The sequence below is a fragment of the Gavialis gangeticus genome, unplaced genomic scaffold (assembly GCF_001723915.1).
Source record: "Gavialis gangeticus isolate Ggan-Ray unplaced genomic scaffold, GavGan_comp1, whole genome shotgun sequence".
Lineage (NCBI taxonomy): Eukaryota > Metazoa > Chordata > Crocodylia > Gavialidae > Gavialis > Gavialis gangeticus.
The window spans coordinates 10,628,324-10,650,196 of record NW_017729026.1 but is presented as its reverse complement, the minus strand read 5'-3'; the positions used below and the strand labels follow the sequence as shown (position 1 = coordinate 10,650,196).

General features: G+C 40.5%; 1 protein-coding gene across 1 annotated transcript in view; it reads left to right on the top strand.

Moving 5' to 3' along the window:
* Positions 1-21,873, top strand: part of NKAIN2 (Sodium/potassium transporting ATPase interacting 2) — a 1,199,564-nt gene that overhangs the window by 1,135,998 nt on the left and 41,693 nt on the right. Inside the window, exon 5 of the mRNA XM_019520021.1 lies at positions 10,876-10,936. Within this exon, the coding sequence (XP_019375566.1) occupies positions 10,876-10,936 (61 nt within the window). The remainder of the gene's footprint in view (positions 1-10,875; positions 10,937-21,873) is intronic.

The following is a 21,873-nucleotide window of genomic DNA, read 5'->3' as shown; positions in this document are numbered from 1 at the left end:
TGTTTGCTGATGCAGCCCTCCACTCTCCTGCTCAGACAAGGGGCTTGGGGGATGCACACACCATAAGCTTCTGGGGCTCCACTCCTCTTCCTTCTCTTTCCCTGTCTGCCTTATGTACAGTACCAGGTAGGCTCTTTATCTTAAATCCTATTTCTTCACCGCTGGCACAAGTTCAGTTGCCTGTGGAACTTGGGTGGCCCTAAAGGTGTGGACAGGCTTAGCCACACTACAGGATAGCCCCCTGCCCTGTGTTAATGCTGAGACTTCTGCACGTACTAATTTCTGGCCCATATGAACCAGTATTATTATGCTACAATTCCTGTTTACTTCACAAATCATTTGGCCTATATTTCAATAATCAATTGATTTTCACTGCAGAATAAATTAACTCCCTACTTGACCCGTGCAGTTTAAAATGTCTTCTATGGTCTTTAATATGGATGAAAATATCAGCTGTGTTTGGTTTTCTTTGTGCAAGTGAAATGATGCACTTGGCTGCTCAGTCTGCTGAATAGCAGCTTCTACTGAGCTGTAAATTTCACCTGGGATACATCTGTCTACTAGGTGACTGTCAGAGCAGTCCTGACAAGCCAATCACAGCTACATTTGGATCAGAGCAATATTAGGCTATTATACCATGATCACCACCAAGAAGACATTGTAGTTCATCAGCTAGAAAACAAATAAGTTCAGTGTAACGGCATCAATATTTGCTTTAACGCTTCTCTCATCTCGTCGGGGATGTCCTGGCTATTGGTGTTTGTGTGATAGCAGTGTTCTAATTTAATTCAATATGTAACTAAAGAATAGCAAATTGCTTCAGGTTCCTTAGCACCCTGTCCCTCTGCCTTGGTTTCACTATCTTTGTGAGCACACAAACCAACACAGCACTCCTTGCCTTACCTTGTATTTTTATTTACTTCTAAGTGCTGCTGTTTTGGGCAGTGCAAGCACAGATCTAAGAGTCTGTTGTTCACATTCAGATCTCTGAGCATCACTTGCCATATGGATGCCAGAACATGAAGGTGTTTTCATTCAGCAGAGACACTTGCATATATTTGTTTACCAGGAGGCTTTCAGAGCTCACTTGTACCATCAAAATATTTCCCCCTATACAAGCTTGCACAATCCTTAGATATGCAAATTTTTCCATAGCTTCTTAAATGAGTGCCTAGCATTTATAATCAACTGTTTCATCTAATCCAGGTTGATTTTAAATGCTAGGCATTCATTTGGTGGGCTGCAAGAAGTCTGTGGCTTTGTTAGATCTGCAGCATAAAGAACCAATTTTTCTTATCCTAATCCTATAGCTGTCTGGAAAAGGTGACACACAGTGAGACATAACGATAAGAAAAGCTACTGGTGCCCAAGGCAGTCAGATACCAAAGCCAAATGATTAAACCATTCTGTAGCATTCCCAAAAGACAAGAGGGGGGAAAAAAGCCTAAATGCTTAGTACTATAAAACCTTCAGAACAGAACCCACATAGAGACTTTGTCCTCCCTTGCTTTATTTCCATTCCTGTTAGTAAGAGTGGAAAGCAAGATATATATTTTAAAATATTTTTTGGCAGAGTGTTTTTCAGTTGGGCTTTGTATTTGTGTGTTTTTGCTTTTGGTTTTGTTTTGCTTTGTTTTTGTTGTGCAAATTGAAGCAGCTGGCTTTGTTTAAAAAGTAAATGGGGTAATTTACCCCAATCTATGCAGAGCTAGTAGCTAATTCCCTTTCATGCCGACAGCAGTCACTCTGCAGTCTGGATCCCATGCCCAGTCACAGTTTTGTACTAACCGAGTTTAGAAGAATGCAAAATGTCAGGGCAAGAAGACATTCTCGTCTCAGGCTTTGATATAACAGCAGATTGTGGATGGAAATTTAAAGGATACAAGCATGTTACAAGCATGTACTTTCCCTAAACAATCAGAGGTTTTATAAGAAAAAGTAAAGTGGATCTAGTTTCTTGATACAAGGAAAGAAAAAAGTGACATTTTTGTAGTTCTTTGTTTCAATGAGGTCTCAATCTTAAAGTGCATCCAGGATCTCCTGAAAGCAGCTGTGGTGAAAAGCTGTTTCCAGCTTCCCAATATATTAATCTTTTAAATTTGGAATTGGCAGAGATCAGCATGTTCTGGCCTCACCACCTCCCACTGCTGGCATGCCCACTATGCCAACAAGAGAAATGCCCACTATTGCCAGTTGCTTCCTGCAGACCAATAATAGGAGTCAGCTATTCTCATGCTTTTTGTCCATCAAGACCAGTGGTAAAACATATCTGTTTCATGTGATCTGTAGCCCATACATTTTGAGTTGAGTCTGGGGGTTGAATGTCTGCATTTTCTACAGCTTCAAGTCAAATCATATAAAAGCACCTGATTTCATATGGAAACAGACTTAGAAATCCTAACCCACGAGGGCTGAAAAAAGTTGTTTTCTAAAATGTTTAGCTCAAATTTGCACAAAATGTCCAGCTAAATCAAGAGGAGCATTTGCAGTGAAAGTTCAAAATAGCTGAATATTGCACCTCTTTAAAAAGTTTTCATAGCTCTTACAGTTGCCCTAAACAAGACGCATCCATTTTCAAGAGCCAAGCAGCAATTCAAATAAAAGTGTTCCTCTGGTCTTGAAATCTAACAGAAGGATGAACTCTCTAGAAAGTTAAAATTTAACCAACTTATAAAGGTAGGCCTGAGGAAGGACACTTGATGCTTGAAAATTTGTCCAACAGCTCTCCCAACAATACAGGGTGTCTAGTAAAAGATATCACACAAAACCCTTGCGCCTCAGCCATTTCCATCACAGCTACAACACTACCCCAATCCTACTCCAGCTAGTAAAGGCAGTCCCTGTTACTGCGTTTTCTAGACAAGTAATGTGAAGAATATAAGACTTTCTGAACAATAAAAAAAAACTTTCGATAATAGCCTGTGTTTCCCAATTTATTGCTATTTCTCTTGATTTGCCATTTAAATTGTGTTGTACCCATAAGAGAAGAAAACATCTCGGGGGGAGGGGGTTAGGTAAAATAAAAAAGGAGAAGAAGAAAAAGCTTTTTCAAGTTACATGCTTGGAAGGTAGCAACTTAGGGCCTATTCCACCTATTAGATGTGCAAGTAAACCTGTTGCATACCTATTAAATAAATAATTGAGTTTAGGTGCTTATCTGCAGTTCTCTTCCAGTCTGCTTGGTTCCCTGAGAAATAGTTAATGTGAAAGGTGGTAGGTCCTCCTCCACCTTGCTGATTTTTGTGACTCAATGGGTTTGTCTACACAGGTGCATGTAATGCGCATTAGCCTAATTTAAGGTGCATTAAGGGCTCACGTCTACATGTGCATGTCCTTAATGTGCCTTAAAAATGGCAAATGTAGGCTAATTGAGCCTAAATCTGACACCTGCAAAAGGAGGTATTAAATTTAGGTGTGTTTAGCCTCAGGCACATCAGCTCACATGAGGAGCAGACTCAATTAATTGATTAATTGATTCTGCTCCGATGTGCCAGAAACCCAGCACACTGGAGCAGACAAATGTATATATATAAATGCCGGTAGACACCTGTCAAAACTCCCTTAATGCACATTATGTAAATGCATGTTAAATTAAAGCGCGCTTAAATGCACGTGTAGACACACTCCGTTTTAAGGGTCAAATGGGGCATTAATGGATCTTCAAGATTTGAGCAGGGTAGGTTAGAATCAGACTCAAGTGATTAGATGGTTAGATGCATAACGCGTGGAATAAAATATGGCTGCAGTAGTAAAACCAGCTTTTAAAAGCCTGGTTATTCTATCACTCAGGACAGAGACCTTACCATACCACCTAAATAACCTTTTTATACAGTGTAGTACTGGTCAAATCTCTACCTAGACAATCCAGAGTCCATACAAAGTGCCTTCAAAAAGATTTTGATAAGTTCATATTTTTCAAATACTCCTGACTGCTGTTTCATTGGAGAGCAGTTTAACTTGCAAGCAGATTAGAATTCACAGAGAATCAGGTTACAATGGTAAGTCTAAATGTAAATAAAGCTGCATCTCCAGAGAACAGATACTTTATCGTATATCTTCAGTTTCGTATTAAACTCTAGCGGTGGTCTGCTCTTTCTAATGTCACAATGCTACAGGCAACCAAATCATATTTGGAAGGGTTATTACAGAGGGCAGCTTTAGAACCCCTGAGACACTAAACTAATTCTAAAAATATTGATAGAAAGGTCTCTGGCTCTTTTGTTCTGGTAGGTAATGAGTATGATTTTCCTGAGAGATCAATATACTGCAAGTTTTCTAGATGGCAGTTCACCATTTCTGATCTTAATTAGATCATATTATTATGTGCATATATTAAACCTGAAAAAATTCTAGTTTAAAGACACTTGGACCTATAGAAATGCAATGGTATGGGATCTAAACATACAGATTCCAGCAAATTCAGTAGCAGATACAGAGCCAAACTGCAAGTGACTGAAAATTTTAACCACTGAGCAATCTTCTAAAAATTCCATGTGCCGCAAAATCTAGGGTTGGCATGAAAAATTATACAGGCGTAAGCATTAATGGTCATAATAGGTTCTGCTGTACTTTTCAGCCTGAAGACACAATGCATTTTGTTAGAAGAAAGGGCTATTATACAAGGAGTAGTTATAGAAAGAACTAAGAATTATTAACATTAAGTAAGGGCAGGACCTTGTACTACTTCCAGAATCTTTAAGTCATTCATCTTCATATTAACAACCTCCTATTTGTCACATCCCCTACTCAGTCCTCACCCCCTTCTAATTTTGTTTTCTTTTTTTTTGTCATTCTTTGACATGGCTGTCTGGCTTAATAAAGACAATCCCTTATGATTATCAATCTAGATATTGCCGCAAAAAGAAAAAGAGAAAAACATTTTGAACTGGAATGATAGGTTTTCATATAAAAAGCCTTTTCCCAAACCTGATGCTATTTGTGGCATATGAAAACATTTTGTCTCCATAAAAAGGGTGGGAAAAAAGTAACTAGAAAGCATTTTGATCAATATTGATTTACTGTGATCACAGAGCCTGACAACCTTGGCAACTCCAGATGTGCACTCAAATCAAGCTCAGGGTCAAATTTAGCCTTAGTAACACCTTAACTGTACAATACTGTGATAAATAATCTGTCAGCTTTTCATAAATAGATGTTTCTGTACTTTATATAGCCATAATAGAAGAATTAAGTCAATCATAAATATTTTTTTTAAATATTGGTATCACTTGGGGTATAGTAATGGGCTCTGGGTTTCTTAAGTTGTTTGGGCAAGGGAAGTAGCTATTCTACAAAATTGTTTCAGAACACCCTATATAAAATCTACTTTATAATGTGTAAAATGTCTTTCAGTTACAGCCTACCGTTGTTATAGGACTAGCAAGTTGGGGAGGAGAAATAACAGTAGCTTTCAGAAAAAGCAATCTTTACATAGAGCCTATATGTAAGTCTTTAAGAGAGTAGTAAAGAGTTGATCTGGAGATCATTCAGGCTTCAGAAAATTACACCCTTAATAGCATGCAAGATAAAAGCATGCATTCAGGAATCATAAATTTCTGAATGAGGTGATTTTTATCAGTCCTTCTCCTAAAGGCTAGGGACAGACATAAACTGGTTTAAGTAATTAGAAACTGGTTTAAACCTGTAACAGAACATAAGTTCAGTGCACATAAACCAGTTTCAAAATGGCTGAAACTGGTTTAAGATAAACCTGGTTAAATGTAGTATCAGGTGTAACTGATTTGGGTCAAGCCTGTTTATGTACTGTCTGTCCCAGACTCCTTCCTGGTTTAAACCAGAGTCCCCCAGCATCCCAAATGCTTTGCAGCCCTGGGCTGAGCTGTCTGCTCCAGAAAACAGGGCTGGTCCCACCCATCTGCTCCCTAGCCAGACCTCTGGCAAAGACTGTAGGGACAGTGGGATCTGCCCGGCTTCCCCCTGCCCTCCACCCCCAACTCACTGCTTTCTGCTTAAGCAGGGACCCTCCCCCTCCCACCCTCCCATTTCTCACTGCACAGATCCCAGCCCCATGGACCCTAGATCTGTGGTATGCTAGCTAATGCTGAGAGGTGTGTGTGTGTGTGTCCAATTTCACTGGGACAAGCAGACAGAACAATGTCCGCTTAGAGTTTTTTTGAGCTAATCGACAGTTCAGCTGGTAATGTCCCTCCATTCCTTCCTTGAAAAAAGCTGGTTAAGAAGAGCTTGAACTAATGAGAGAAGCTTTTGTTTTGTTGATGGGCTGATAAATGCTGTGTTATCAGCCCCCTGCTGGCTCCCTCACCCATCAGATTTCCAGAAAGTATGAAGAAGCAGGGAGAGGGAGAATGAAAAGCTCAGTATTATCAACAAATGCATGCAGTCCACACCCCACTTTGCCTCAGAGTGCTAGCTAGGGCCTGGGGGCTGGCAACACTCCCTCCCCTTGAGCAGTGAGTGGCAAAAAGCCCGGGATGATGCAGGCCAGGGTGGGGGTTTACATCACTCCCTAATCAGAGTGTCCTGCCAGGGCCTGGCCATGTCACCCCTCCCCCTGCTCAGCATTCTAGAAGGGAAGGGAGGGCTGCTCTAGCACCTCCCGGCTTCTAGCCTGAGCCACTGCAGGGATGTGCCTGCACTTCTTCAGTCCAGAGGCAATGTCTGTACAATTACAAACCAGTTTAGCCTAGCCAAGTTAGACTACCCTACAAAGATTGAATCAATTCAGGCTCAGGCTTTTTGAATGTCTGTCCCTACTAGCCATAGAGGTTTTCAGTCCTTCTCCTATACAGGTTTAAATCACAGCATTTCCATGAGGATAGGACAGATACAAACAGCTCACTTCAGAGGAACTGGGGATCTAAACTTTTGTTCAGGGCCCATGTCTTCTAAACTCTATGGTTATAAGAATGCACTCAAAGCAAACCAACTCCCTATGGTAACCTTTCTGATCTAAAATTCACTCTTTAAAACAATGGGGGACAATTTTTTTGGCAGGCATGTTGCAAATTAAGCCCTTCACCTCCATGATGGCCACTTTGATCCACTTACCATGCCTGATCTGCTGCTCTACTTTCTTTTTCCCTACTTAGCCTCCTGTTTTGCTTACTGCTCCCTGCACTATCTATCTGCCACTGTACTGACTGCCCCCTCCCTAATTTGCCACATGCCACACACAGAAGCTGCCGATGCCACTTGTGGGCTTTCCTGATACAGGTTGGCCACCACTGATCTAAAACATAGTGAGGTCCTTCTCTTCCTCATTCTTCAGAACACAGTCCATCCTTTCTTATTTTCTCAACAGACAATGAATCCAAAAGGAGATCGTCTATATATGATCCTATACTGCCTGTATATATGATCTGTTCTGTCTTATACTGATATGATATTATCTGAGCACTTTCCAGTAGTACATTAAGCAGTGTGGTTAACATCTGTTATTTGTTTGTTCTCTCATCACTCCACAGGGATAAGTATGCATAGTGCAGTGTTTTGTTTTGGAATTCATCAATATGCCATCTAAGGTAGTAGCTGTGTTGGTCTAAGGACATAGGCAGCTGAAGGGTGTTTGTATGACAGGTGTTTGGTGAAGGGTGTTTATACCCAAAAGCTTGCAAAAAAGAATTTGTCCAACTGCTGTATTTGAGCTGGTCTAATAAAAGATACGGGTTTTACCCAAAGAACCTTATCTGCTAAATGTGCCATTTGGCACGCATATGCATATACATTAGTGCATACATAGGAATATACTTGTGTTAGGTACAGGTATGTCACTAACTGTTTATTCCAGAAACATGGAGGTAGCAACCACAGTTTTAACTGTAGAGCTTTAGGCAGCCTTTCACATATCCTGGGCTCAGGCCATTCAGCATTATGAACTTGATTTAATGTTTCAACAATATGCAGTCTTCCAATATAGAGAGTGGGCAAGTAGCTTATAATGTTAATGGCAGTCAGTTTATTCACTATTCAACAAATTCAGACACATTGCACTAGGAATTCTTTACTTTTTTAGAGACACTTCAAATAACCATTTGAAAACAATTATGGTTACTAAAAGCTGCTTACTTAGTACAATCCATCTCTGCCTGGTATTTGAAAAGTTTTACTAATGAATATATACATATGTATTTATGTCAACATACATCCTATACAAATGCTTTATGGTTCAGCTTTCTGTGTGCCCTTTATTGTTGAAAGCAGATTTGAAAACAAAACTTGAATATGTAGGGCTGAACCTGAACAGATAAGAAAAGAAAATAAACATCATAATGTTGAAATTAAAAAAAGGGTGTAGACATACATAAAGAAAAAATTTGGCTAGACATTGAGGGGCATTATTTTATGAATCCTTATTATCCTGTGGGAAGCAAAGTTCCATTTGTATTTAGAGCAGAACAATGTCCAGCTTAACAGCACTCATTTAATCAGCAAGTTCAGCTAAAGAAATGCTGTAGGATTTACTTATATATCAAAGGAATTCCCTAGATATTTAAGGGATGCAACTGAATACAATTAAAAGATCAGTGGTAAGCACAATTTGTTATACAGTATGTTTCTGTGTTCTGTAAGAGAAGTTTAGTTGTCTACACATGAACTTATGGCATTTTTAGCAAGAAGTAAAATACTGCACTGTATTGTAAGAATGTCATTACTAACGTGATTGTCTACCAGAGATGCAACTAATAAGCTAAGTTGGATCTGATGATATGTTAAAAAGAGAACAGAGCAGCTATTAAGCCAACGTTCACGTTCAAGAAAGGAATCATTTATGAATAACCTTTTGGGGCCTAATTTTTTGCTGAATTATACCCAGTGTAATGTCACGTAAGTCAACAGGGTTGCTTAGGATGTACGTCAGTGGAGTAAATTAGTCCTCTGTCAAGAAGTCAAGAAGCCAAAGGAAACAGTTATCCAATAAAGCAGAGATGAAATGTGGATGTTAACCAAATACCACTGTTCTTGGTGCACTAGGTTCTTTGTGTCCAACAGTGAATTTCCATTCACCCCAGGTGTGAAAACCCCCCAGCAGGGCTATAGGGCAGAGCTGAAGTAAATGACTGAAATAATTATTTGGCTCTGTTTTAGAACAGAACCACAGGCTCCATAGATGTTTCTGTGCTCCCAGTAGGAATTTAAGCAGCCAATTAACAACATCTGCATTGGCAGCAAGTGATCTCCAAACAGAGCCTTCTTCTGTCCTGAGAAGATTTAAAGTGTTTCCTCCCCTGCCTCTGCATTACAGCGATGGATTCTGGTATTCCAAAGCTGACTGGAATGACAGTGATGTCCTACAAAAGAGTCAACAAAGTACAGTCACTACCTCAGAGACACACTAGGAAGATGTATAGATACTCGTGTATCTCACAGATACATATTGCATTAGGAGCTGTAAAGGTCTCAAAGCAAATATTAATAATCCAGAATCCATGGTGAGTTGTAGACATGCAGAAAAATCTATTTGTATCTGACTCATCAAGTTTTGCAGTAACCAAACTATATAACTGTATGGTGTTTCAGACTTACCCAAATCCTTCCTTACTTTTCTAGCCTTGCAGTTATTTGCTAGTTAAAATATATCTTGACAAGGAGCTCTTTGCCAAATAAATATTCATTTCCAAGCCTTTACACAATTGGGAGGGCCACTCCTAAAAGATCTAAGTTCTAGCTTGTATGTTTTATCTCTTCTATGCAAAAGTAATAGCATCCTGCACTAATGCTGTTTAAAACATGACCAAATTTCTTTTCAGCATGAAGAAATTAAAGAATCCAGATTCAGATGACTTTCTACCTTCTCCTCACAGACCTTACTCCTTTCCTTTTTCATGTCCTTGTGGCAAGGTATTTAGCAGAATTCGCAGATTTGTAGGAATCTGATAGGGCCATGCTGTGAGAGGACTGGTCTGTTTACCCTGCATAAAGAAAAACTCTTTAGGACACCACAGTCCAAGGGCAGGCTTATAAGAAACATCATATGCTGAAAAAGAATTACAGTCACTTTTGCTTTCATTTGGAGTCTAATTTTCTAGTGACAGCAAGCAGGACTTGGCAAAAGGGCCAACAAAGGATTTATGTCATATTTGGCGGAGGGTATGTGGAATACCTACTATTTTTGACATTACTGTCTGGGGTAATGCACAGTAGGATAGTATTTTATAATAATTGCTATGACCCTAGTCTTTCAGTACAAACATAAACATTCTTCAAATGATATTGCTTCCATGTAGGATAATATTTTGTTCATGTTCTTAGGAGGGAGCTCTAAAGAACGAGATGCATTTATGCAGCTGAAGCATGAGCCACTGATACAAACATTCACATAAAACTGACTTTTGAGTTGCTCCTGCTAATGTTGCTACTCCTTGTGGTCAAAGCAGCATGTTAGTAGGCTGCTGTGCTGCAGTCTACCTGTACTCAGCTAACTCTCAAGCTCATTGAGCTATTTACTAGAGAAAACTGCAAAGTTTTATTTCTTTTCCTTCTTCCTGATTTTTGGAGTCATAAAAATAGGGTTTCATCCAGATACATTAGACTTTGACTAAACATCTAGATTTTGAGTTGCCAATGTTCACTTCCCCCAGTGGTTTTGGTTTCTTTTAAGAAAAGATTATACTTACAGATTTTTTTTTTTTTTTTGCAAAATTTTTTTTAAAATTTTCATTGACATTTTCTGCAGAAAATAAATAATTTCTTGAACACTCTTAATAAAGTAACATAAAATCTAGAAAGTCACTTGTTAGTAAAAATAGGTATTGTCCCAAAAATTGCATTTTACTGATCAAATACGACCAAGGAAAACTTTGTTTGTTCTGGCTTTTTTTTTGTTTTGTTTTGTTAACCAACTCTGTTATCCCACTTTATTAGCTTTATATCTAATGCTATCATATTTTGTTTCAGCTGGCAGGTTTCATCTATGCCTGTTATGTTGTGAAATGTATTACTGAAGAAGAAGACAGCTGTAAGTACTAAGGATTTCTTACATATGCAGTGAAACCTTTTTTATATACCACCTTATTGTTCTGTTCCTCTCTGACTTCATCCTAAATATTTTGATAGACTATACCCAGGAACTTAGCTTTCATTTAGCAGTTTTGATCTAAAATTGACCACGGTAAATCTCTAGCAACCCAAGGGAGTTATGAAATGCAAATAATAAAGAAGTCTCCATTTTGGAAAACGTTTTTATAACTGTTCTCCTTCCCCTCAACATCATGTCCTTAAAACAACAAGCCAAACTAAGACAACACTTAGAACTGGAAGCACAACTCTTTTTTTTTACTTGCTTTAAGATTGTAATTAACTACTGTTGTAATAATTGGCTATCACTGTGGCTAGTGACAGAAGTTGCATATAAACCAGTATAAGTGATTGGAAACCAGTTCAAATCTGTAACAAAACAGAGTTCAGTTCACATGAACCACTTTCAAAATAGCCAAAACTGATTTAAGATAAACCAGGATAGATTTAATATCAGACTTCACTGATTTAGGTTAAACTGGTTTATTGAATTTTCTCCCCTCCAGATTCAAGTTAATTCATAGTCCCCCAGCATCTTAGGATGCTTTGCACCTCCCCCACAAACTTTTGCTTGCAGGGTGGGCAGGCCAGCCTTGGCCCAAGGTGTTTCCTCCAGCCAAGGAAGGAGGTGTGCTCTAACACCCCCTGGCTTCTAGCCTGACCCACTGCAGGCATGTGGCTGCATTTCCGGAATCAAAAGTGAATGACTGTTCATTTGCTTATCAGTTCAATCTACACAGTTTAAACTAACCTGTGAAGTCTGAATTGATTCAGCCTAAAGTTTTTTTACTGTCTGTACTTAGCCTATGGGTATAACTCTTCTGTGGTGACTGTGAGGGGCTCATAATAGCACTTCTGGCAAGAAATGGCTTTAATACATTACAGGAGCTTAATTTAAGAGAGATGAGACCATGCGGCTCTTTTAGTTCCTGCTATCCAAGTACAATTAAAAGTAGTGACAGCTTTATATTTTATACCCATATATATGTTTGTGCTATTTGTATCCATAAGAGCCTGGTAAGTAGACTTTACTCTGCATAGATGCTATGGATTCAAGTAGTATCAGTTGTTCTCTATTTTCATAGATTCATTCGTAGATTCATAGATTGTTAGGGGCTGGAAGGGACCAGCCCTGCCCCCCCTCCCTCTAGGCAGGAAGACAACAGGGGTTAGGAGATCCCAGTGAGGTGACTGTCCAGTCTCCTCTTGAAAACCTCCAGGGTAGGTGATTGCACCACCTCTGGAGGGCATTTATTCCACAGTCTGGACACCCTACTGTGAAGGAGTTTTTCCTTCAGTAAGCCTGAAGCGGCCTTCCAGGAGTTTGTATCCATTGGTCCTGATTTTCCCCAGGGGTGCCCTAGTGAATAGTTGTTCACCGAGCTCCGGATGCACACTTCTGATATAGCAGTAAGCTGCTATCAGGTCTCCTTTGAACATTCTCTTCTTTAGGCTAAAGAGGCCCAGGTCCCTCAGTCGTTCCTCATATGGCTTGCCTTGCAAGTCCCTGATTATATGGATTGCCTTTCTCTAGACCCTCTCAAGCTTTTCCACATCCTCATTGAAGTGCAGCACCCAGAACTGGATGCAGTACTCCAACTGCAGTCTCACCAGTGCTGAGTACAGCAGGAGTATCACTTCCTTAGTTTTACACGAGATGCATCAGTTGATTCTTGTCAGCATGTTATTTGTCCTGCCAGCCACCGCCTCACGCTGATAGCTCATATTCATGTGATGGTCAACCATTACCCCTAGGTCCCTTTCAGCTGTGGCCTGAGTCAAGCTGTCACCACCAAGCCTGTATGTATGTTGAGGGTTGTTTGCCCCAGATGGAGCACCTTACACTTGGAAGTGTTAAACTTCATCTGGTTCCCGTCTGCCCAACTCTCGAGCCAGTCTGCCTATATTTGCAACCTATCTTCTGACATGACCAGACTGCCCCATAACTCGGTGTCATCCATGAACTTGGCCGGCGAGCTTTTCACTCCCCCATCCAAATCATTGATAAAGATGTTGAAAAGCACCGGTCCAAGCACGGACCCCTGAGGGATGCCACCGGCCACTTCGCACCAGGACAACACAGATCCATTCATGAGAACTCTCTGGGTCCTACCCTGCAGCCAGAGAGTAAATCTTTACATTAAAAAAAGGCCACTATACAGTTTCAGTGCAGTTTGAGACTCACATGGAAATAACCACAAAGGCTCAAAGCATCTTAACATAAGTGGTGAAAGATATATCAGTTCTGAAAAACAAAATACACTATACCAGTCTCCAGAGTAGACAGAGAACCAACTCTTCCTGGGTAGTTACAACAGTAACTTCATCACCACTCATTACTGGCAGCATCCTGTTTGCACTGAGCAAATGTCTGCTCCAAGATGGAAGGCCCATAGCACCATCATAATTTATACTGGTGGGATCAAATAAGTCACACTCCTATAGACCTACACATCCTATGTCTCCTCTTTATGGTGAAGCTTGATTGGAAAAGAGGGGTGCAGGTAGTGTGGTGCATCATTATATATAACACTACACATATTTTTTCCAGTTAACATGAAACGAGAAGCTTTACTAATATGGTAAGGGGCTAGCACTTTGTTAATGAGTTTAAGATTAAAGCAAAACAGTATAACTATTATAATGTGCGCTAATTTGCAAAAAAAAACCCACAGCAAACTAGACAAAAAATAAGTCACTGGATAATGTATCATCAGTCCTGTAGTCCTTCTAGTTAAGTGTATTTCTCTTATTCAGATTCATTAAAATAAAATCTAGTCTTCTTGAGTGTCTTGACAGTGTCACCAATACTTTACATTGGGTGCATCTACATGTGCCCCCCACGGCATAGTTGTTACTGTGCCATCATTTAGTACTGGGTTTAGGAACAGCAATTACTGCACCATCCTGGCAGCACACAGTTACTTTTAGCAGCTATGTGTTGTCATAACAACACAGTATAATGAGATCACTCATCGCTACAGTGACATAGCTTTGGCGTCATGGTTTGTGCCCACCGATGCTACGTCGCCATAGCTCATTGCTACTGCAATGTATGTTTCATATAGACACACCCTGTTAGACATTAACCTGAGCTAATATTACAAAATCTGAGTTAAGATTTTTAGCTAGAACTAAAAAGAGTCTGCAGAGCTGTAAAATAAAATAGAGAGATTACTAGAAATGGCTAACAGATGGCAAAATTACAGAAGAATGGATAGTTTGGATAGTGAAACATCAAGATCATTTAAAAAGGAGAAAGGGTCATTAATACCTGTGGAGTGGAGAGAGTTTAACAGGAATTAGGGAGATGATAGAAGTTGATTGACTCTTTCAGCACTAGCTGATTAGAAATGTGCTGCCCCTCTCAAGAAAGTTTGGGTGGAGCAAGAATCAAAACAAGGGTGCAACTGCAGCCCTACACCACCCCCCTGGAGTCACCCCTGCTCCTCCTTGCTTATACTAATGTAAAAGCAAGTTACACTGGTGCAAAGTGTCCTATGTCCAGGCTGACAAATGCATGTAACTTTGAAAAGATGCATATTAATCCCAGAGGCAGGGTTTTGCAGCAGGCATGTAGCAGATTTTCCTATGATAGAGAATATTGATAAAGCTAGTGAGGGTTCCTTTGTATATATATTTTACCGTGTAGAAATAGCTGAAGCTCTATTATCTATTGTCTATGCAGTATGGCTAGGAACCATAAAAGAGATCTAGCATGGGGAGTGAACCTCATAGTCCAAAGTACTTCAAACTAGGCTCATTTCAGCCGTGTTTGTGTTTCTGTACAGATGAGGAAGAAGTAATGGAAAAATGGTTAGGAGTATGTTTGAGCTGGACTATGTCATGGGCAGAGCGTCACTTCATGAAATAAGGTCTTAATCCTGCAGTCCAGTTAGATGAATAGTCCTCCAGTCCATTTAGATAAAAGGAGATAGGTCAAGATTAAAGGTCATCCTGACCTAGTAATCCATAGCTAAAGTATGCCAATTTCCTATCCAATAGCATCCAAAATAATGGTATGGGTAACATCATGTCTTCCTCCTTTTAACCCCAGATGATCAGGTTCCCACTTATAGTTCAGCTGACTGAGGGCTTGAACTCATGCTTATGGAGTCACAAACCCTTGAATTGTTCTGCCACCATGTCTCTGAGTAGGGGAAATGGAATACACCAAAATGGAATCTTACTTAAAATAATTCTGCCATCTCTTCTAAGAGGTTAGGAGCATTGTCTATTTTCTGTAATGCTGTTGGACTAAATCTAAGTAAAATCTGAACAAGGTTATTAAGATTTGACCACTAAACAAGTGCAGAATTAATGGGACATGTGAAATGATTTTTCCTGTGGTCTGTAAAACACTATTCCCTTCTTAAATATTCCATAGCAAACATTACACTATTTTCTGCTCACTATTGTGAGAGCAACCATGATGTCTTCATGGTTCTTGGTAGCGCTTCTTGTGGTTCTTTTGTCTATGTTGGTGCTTTTACAACTTTGCTAGTTCATTGTTGTTAGTGACCAACCCCTCTGTGTGGGTGTTGCAGCTTTGTAGCACAGCAACTCTGATTTCTGGCCAAAGAGCCAGCCCAACCAGTTGGGGGAGCATCACTACTATGCAAATGTAATTCCCTCATTAGGTAAAGAAAATCAGGTAACAAGGGTATAGGGCAAATGCATGGAACTAGAGGGGAGCATCAAAAAGGAGAAGTACTTTACTTCTACAGGCAGGTGTGGTAGGTACCTGTCTTGTTAATTCCATTTCATTTTCATTTATTTATGTGTTACAGGAACAGGAATTGTGCTTACAGGAATAGCAGGCAAGCAAGAGAGCATGGGTAAAATAAGGAAAAGAAAGGGTAACACTGGTGATAGTGGGATTTCTGGGAAGAACATGCAAGGCAGGAGGAACAAGGTTGGCAGTGGGAAGGCTGCCTGAACAGACAGCCAGTCAGTAGAGAATGAGGATGCCCCGAGTTCTAACTTTAGTAAGTGCCCTGCTGGCATCACTGGCATCCCAGGGCTATGCACTTGCCAAACTCCGTGCAAAGGACTGAGGTACAGATTTAGATACATAGCCAAATGGCTTTCAGATACCTCAGCCAAATTACCTTTGTGCTTGCAGTAATTGGCCCATTTTGCAAGATGAAAGAAAAACCACCTCTGCATACTCCTTATTGATTTTATGAAAAGAATAAACCTGCAAGCATAGAATAAAGATATCTCAGATGCTAACCTGCAGCAGTGTTACTAGACAAATTAAGAATGAAACAATACAATGATCAGCTCACAGTCACATTTGCAACTGAGTCAATTAATCATTGAGTTTAATCACCAGATCTCAATATGAAGCCAGCAGGTACTCAGATCAAATTACCTTGCTCCATTTTACAAAAGAAAGAATGACTTTTCATTAACCATGCTCTGGGCGCTTGAAGGAGAAGCTGTTTCCCTTTAATCATAGATCCCAAATAGTGTTCCACTCAGAACAGAGGCCTACCATAGACTGATCCACAGCTCTTGTTTCCGAGGAGAAGGACAAACCTCTGCCTTTCTTCTGGTAGTCTTGTTGCTGGACAAGTCCCCCTGTTCCTGCAGGCCTGCTTTGCTTCCCAATACATGTGGTTGAGCAGGGGTGAGAAACAATAGCTCAATCCTTCTGAGAGATTTCCACACAGGTCTGGATCTGGAAAGGGGTGGGAGGAAGCATGGTTTCCCCAGCAGGGCTTTTCCCTACCCCACTCCATCATTTTCCCTATTGCTGTTGGTATGACTAAGTAATTTTCATTCTCACCTCATTAGCATTATTAGCTGAAGCAATTAAAAATAAGCCATGAAAATGTCGACAACTATCATTACTTGGAGGCATTCAACAGCTGTAAACTTATCAGAGTTTCCCATTTGTTCTCTGAAATCTTATAAAGTCTGCATTTTTAAAAGATTGAACATTATTTTTAATACCTTTGAAATGTTCATTTAATGTGCTTTTGCTCACTTAGTAATTTGGCTGCCTGCAATAAGCCATCCCATGTTATGTAAAGAAAATTCAACATATTTTTGAAAATGTTTATGAAATATTTAGATATTTAGTAAAAAGCTCTGGGAATCATCAATAAAACAACATTCTTTGACTACATAAAATTAAAGGAATCTGGTTATTGAACTGAAAATACACCCAACTACCACCATCCCCTTCAACAGACTGTTGGTGGAAGAGGGTCTGGAATCGCTCAGCTTAGCCCAGAAGGTGGATCGCACTAACTAAGGAAGGGGCTAAAGAAATCTATCCATTCAGTGTATCCCCAGCCATCAGTGTCCAAGACTAGCTACAGCTAGGACTAAAGGCAGGATAGATCAGTGCCTTCACAGACTACTAAATTAGAGGTGTATAGCATGTAAGCACAGGGCTTACTTCTAGTGAAGGGACTGCAGGAAGCAGAGCTGCTAAATAGAAAGCAGTGATTATAATACAAAGAGTAAGGAAGGGGGGATGGGAGGTGGAGAAGGGACACAGCTGGGAGAGGCAAGGTGGGTAAGAGAGGGAAAAAAAGCAGTTAACCCATTGAGGGACACAGGGTTTATAAAAACTATCTAGGTAATGGGATAAGAATCTGTAGTCTTGGTTTAGACCATACTTAACACAATCCAGTCTGTAGATGATTTCTTGTTCCACAATTTCCTGTTCAAGTTCATTTTAAAGCATTACTATTCTAAGAAGAACAACCCTGAGAGCAGTGATGGAAAGTCCAGGGTATTAGGGAGTTCTGCCACAGGCTTATCTGCCTTTTTGGTATTGATGTCAGGTCTGTGTTCATGCATTCTTACACATAGGGGTCACACTGTCTGCCCCATGGCACAGCTAAGGGGCACTGTAAGCAGGTAATGATGTATATGACATTGGAAGAGGTGCAGGTAAATGAACCACAGATGTTATAATCCATGTTATTTTGTCAATGATGACGCAGTTTGTGTTGGTGAGGGACACAGCTGGCATCTGAGTCTGGAGCAAGCTCTGTTGCCTTGGTGAGAATAAATAGGTAGTTTGCTGAAGACACAACAGTTGAGGTTGGGAGGTTGCCTGTAAAACAAGACAGGTGTTAGGGCTGTGTGAAGCATCAGTCCTTAATGCAATTTGGCAGAGATTCGGCCCGATTAGGTGGCCAAATCTCCAAATCTGAACTGAGTCAGAGGACTCTTTAATCTCTCCAAATCACTTCAGAGAGATTTGGACAGACTCAGTGATTCAGACGTAGATACAGCTTTAATAATTTTTATATATACACCTCTAGGTAGCAGGGACTCTGAATGCTGTGGTGCTGGGGCAGATGCAGCATCCCAGGGCTTCCCAGCACGCTCGGCAGCAGACTCAGAAATAGACCAGAAGCGCTTCCGGATCCACCAGGAAGCATGCTGGTGAGGGGGCCTCCCCAAATCCCCCCGGCTTGGTGCCTCCTGGATCTGTGGGAGAGTCCCCCCACGGCTGATCACCGGGCTGGGGGGTGCAGGGAGGCCCCCCAGCACGCTCCCTGGCAGACCCGGAAGTGGAGCCTAAGTACTTCAAGTCCACTTCTGGGTTCACTGCCGAGCACACTGCAGAGCCCCCTGCGCTGCTGTGGGACGCTCCATCTGCCCCAGCACCACAGCAATCACAAGCCGCACTGCTACCTCAAGGTATGTAGAAAAAACTTTTAAAGCTGTGTCTGTGTCTGAATTGCTGATTCGCCAAATCAGCATCGAATGGTCAGATTCAGGGCTGGCTGAATCGAATCGGGGACAGTGATCCGAATCAACAGATTGAATCACTGTCCCTGATTCAGGCCAAACCGGAATCCAAATCGAATAGGGCCCGTTTCACACACCCCAACAGATGTGCCCCCCATAGCACCCTTGAGATTGTAGTCATTTTCCAGGAGGGCTGGAGGTCATGAATGATGTGCCTGAGGTGTTCAAGCTAGGGGCTGCAGATGACAACCAAAGGGATTCTGTTATCCTTGTCTTGGAGTTTGTGTTGTAGTAGGTCAAAACTTGGTTTGAGTTTGACTCTGTTAATTTGAGTGGTTACAGCTTTAGGATTGTATTGTAATTGTAGGAATCCCTGTTTCAGATCCTTACAGTGTGCATCCCGGTCAGTGGGATCAGTTGTAATGTAGAACTTGGCTGTAGACAATAGATTGTGGTGTGCTTAGGATAAGAGGTCCTGTGTGGAGGTACCTATAGAAGTTGGTTTGTTTCAGACAAAATGCGGTGGTGATCTGATCATTGCAAACTTTCACAGGGCTGCCTAAGAAATGAATTTTCTGGCAGGAGTATTCCAGAGTCAGTTTGATGGAGGGGTGAAAGTTGTTAAAGTCCTGGTGGAATTTCTCTAGAGATTTCTTCCTGTGTGTCTATGAAGATGGCATCAGTGTACCTTAAGTATACCAGGGGAATGAGAGGGCAGCTTCAAGGGGAGGCAGCAGGTAAATATTACCCACCTGGGCTAACATGAGCAGAAGTGTCTTTCCACTTACCTCACTGCCTTGTTTCTCTTCGTGTTGTTTCAACGTGAACGGCTGATTTAAATAAAGATCTCTGTATTGAGTGTCTCTTCAAACCAGGATTTTGGGGATAGCTGACTTAGATGTAAGTTCTAATTTTTTTAATTACTTTACTCCTTTCCATGCCAAATATGAAACTACAAGTTAAAAAAAAAAGCAGGTAATCAGTGATATTTGTGAAGTCAAACAACACCCTCTGGGATATCTCACCTCGCTCAGTTAGGACGCATGACGTGATTTCGTAGAAGACGACTTTTTAGTTTTTGGTCAGTTTTAACACATATGTCCTCTGATGAACATATAGGAATGAGGAGTCAAGGCCCCAGTGTTTTACTTTTGGCCCTGCAATGCATTTGTTTGAGACATTGGACAAGTCATTTAACCTCTTTATGACCCTGTTTCCCATCTTCAAAATTAAGATATGATACTTGCATGCTTCACAGGTATAGTGTGGGACCTGCTTGATATCTTTGAGCTCTGTTGATGAAAGGCAGTATTGAAGTGCAGAGTGTTCTCAGGTATTACTTTATTTCTGTGCAAAATACCTTCCACACTCTGCTAAGTGGCATTAATGATGATTAATACCTGCATCTTTATTTCTGCTTTGGAAGCTGTGTAAGGACAGAGCAAACACAGAGATACAGAAACACATACCAAATGCTGAACCACAGTTCTGCCCCTTTGTCTTTCCCTCCGTCTCTCAAATATACTAATGCAAGTGCGGTCCATCACCAAAGACCTAAAATATTATGAGGACACTGACTCTTGCAATATTTTTGCCTGATATGTGGCCCTCTGAGACATTAAGGAAACACAGGAAAAACAAACACAAAGGAAATAACATCCAATATTTCAAACACAGATACACCTTTACACACATATCCTTCTTGTTCTCCCACCTATTCCACGCATCATTTATAGATAAGGCATCTAGGAGCAGACTAAAGTGAGGTAGCTAAAGGTAAGCTTGAAATTCATCAGTTTGCTTTGATTTACCCACACTGCTAAATCTACCGTAGTGGCTGACTTGGTTGTTTGTTTAGTTTACTTGTTTCATTCAGTGCTGTGCCTGCTATGTAAACTAAATAAAGCAAAGAGGAGAAAATAGGGTTTCTTCAGCTGTCAAGATGCTGATGCAGATGCACACAGAATGAAGCTCCTGAAATCCCACAGCACTGTCTGACACATGTCATCCTAAAAAGAGCTGGCTTGGGAAACCACACTGCCACCAGAAACAATGAGCATTTAGGAAGCTTACTGGGAAATGTATATAGAATCAGCCATTTGAAAATAACAGTAGCTGGTTCCTACTTCATTACTTCCAATTGTGTTCTGTCTTGGAAGTGGCCTCTAATAGAAACAGAAGGCTGGCTTTTAGCATCTCATTCTCTCAGCAATGAGATGTAGAATCTCTAAATCCCACAAGATTTGGTCAGTAGTTCTAAAGCACACACTGGAAACATTTGGGAAGTAGAGCTGTTAGACTTAACTGCTAGAAAAGGAGTTTATAAATAGGAGACATAAAAACAAGAACTATTGATATTTGATGTGTAAATTGAACTATTCTGTCCAGGCATTTATGGGGCCTACACAGGCATAACACACAGCCTTGATTATGATTCACTGGCACCATAGTACAGAGAGAGAAACTTACTTAAAGCTCAGAGGAGGTGTGGTTTGTTTAAATAATAGCAAGTAATTGGGCTGAAGACAAAATCAGCGATGGCATTTTATAATTACAATTAATTTAAAGGTTAATTTCCTTTGGTGCTAAAATCTTATTTAAAACATTTACCAAGAAAGGAAATTAGGATGTTACTATCAAGATGCAGAGAGTGCTTCTGGGAATCCATGCCTATTATCACTAGAAAATTAGGTTAGGCTCAGAGTGGGAATTTCAATTCATTTTAGTGTATAATAGATGGTGGTCAGGGCCTTGAGTCAGAAGGGTTGGTTAGGGTAGACTGTATGATTTGCATTTTCTTTGTTTGTGGGATTAATTGCAAATGTTTCCAACAAAAGGGTTGGGTTTATACATGAACAAGCTTGACATGAAAAGAAAATTGGTTATGGATTGCTGCCTTCATAACTAATGAAGTTGATGCTAAAGGCATCCCTAAGAGATTGGGATGTGGTATGAAACAACATATATAAATAAAACCATGCAGGGAAAAACAGTACTGTCACTGATTTCATATCTATTAATTTTCCTTTTCCCTCACTGCCTTGCCTGCTCCTCCCTCCCATCCATCATCATTTCTTCTGAGGATTGTCAAGCTCAGATACATGCCTTCCAGAAACTGAAAAATAGTCAATATAAACATTTTAAACAAAATAATCT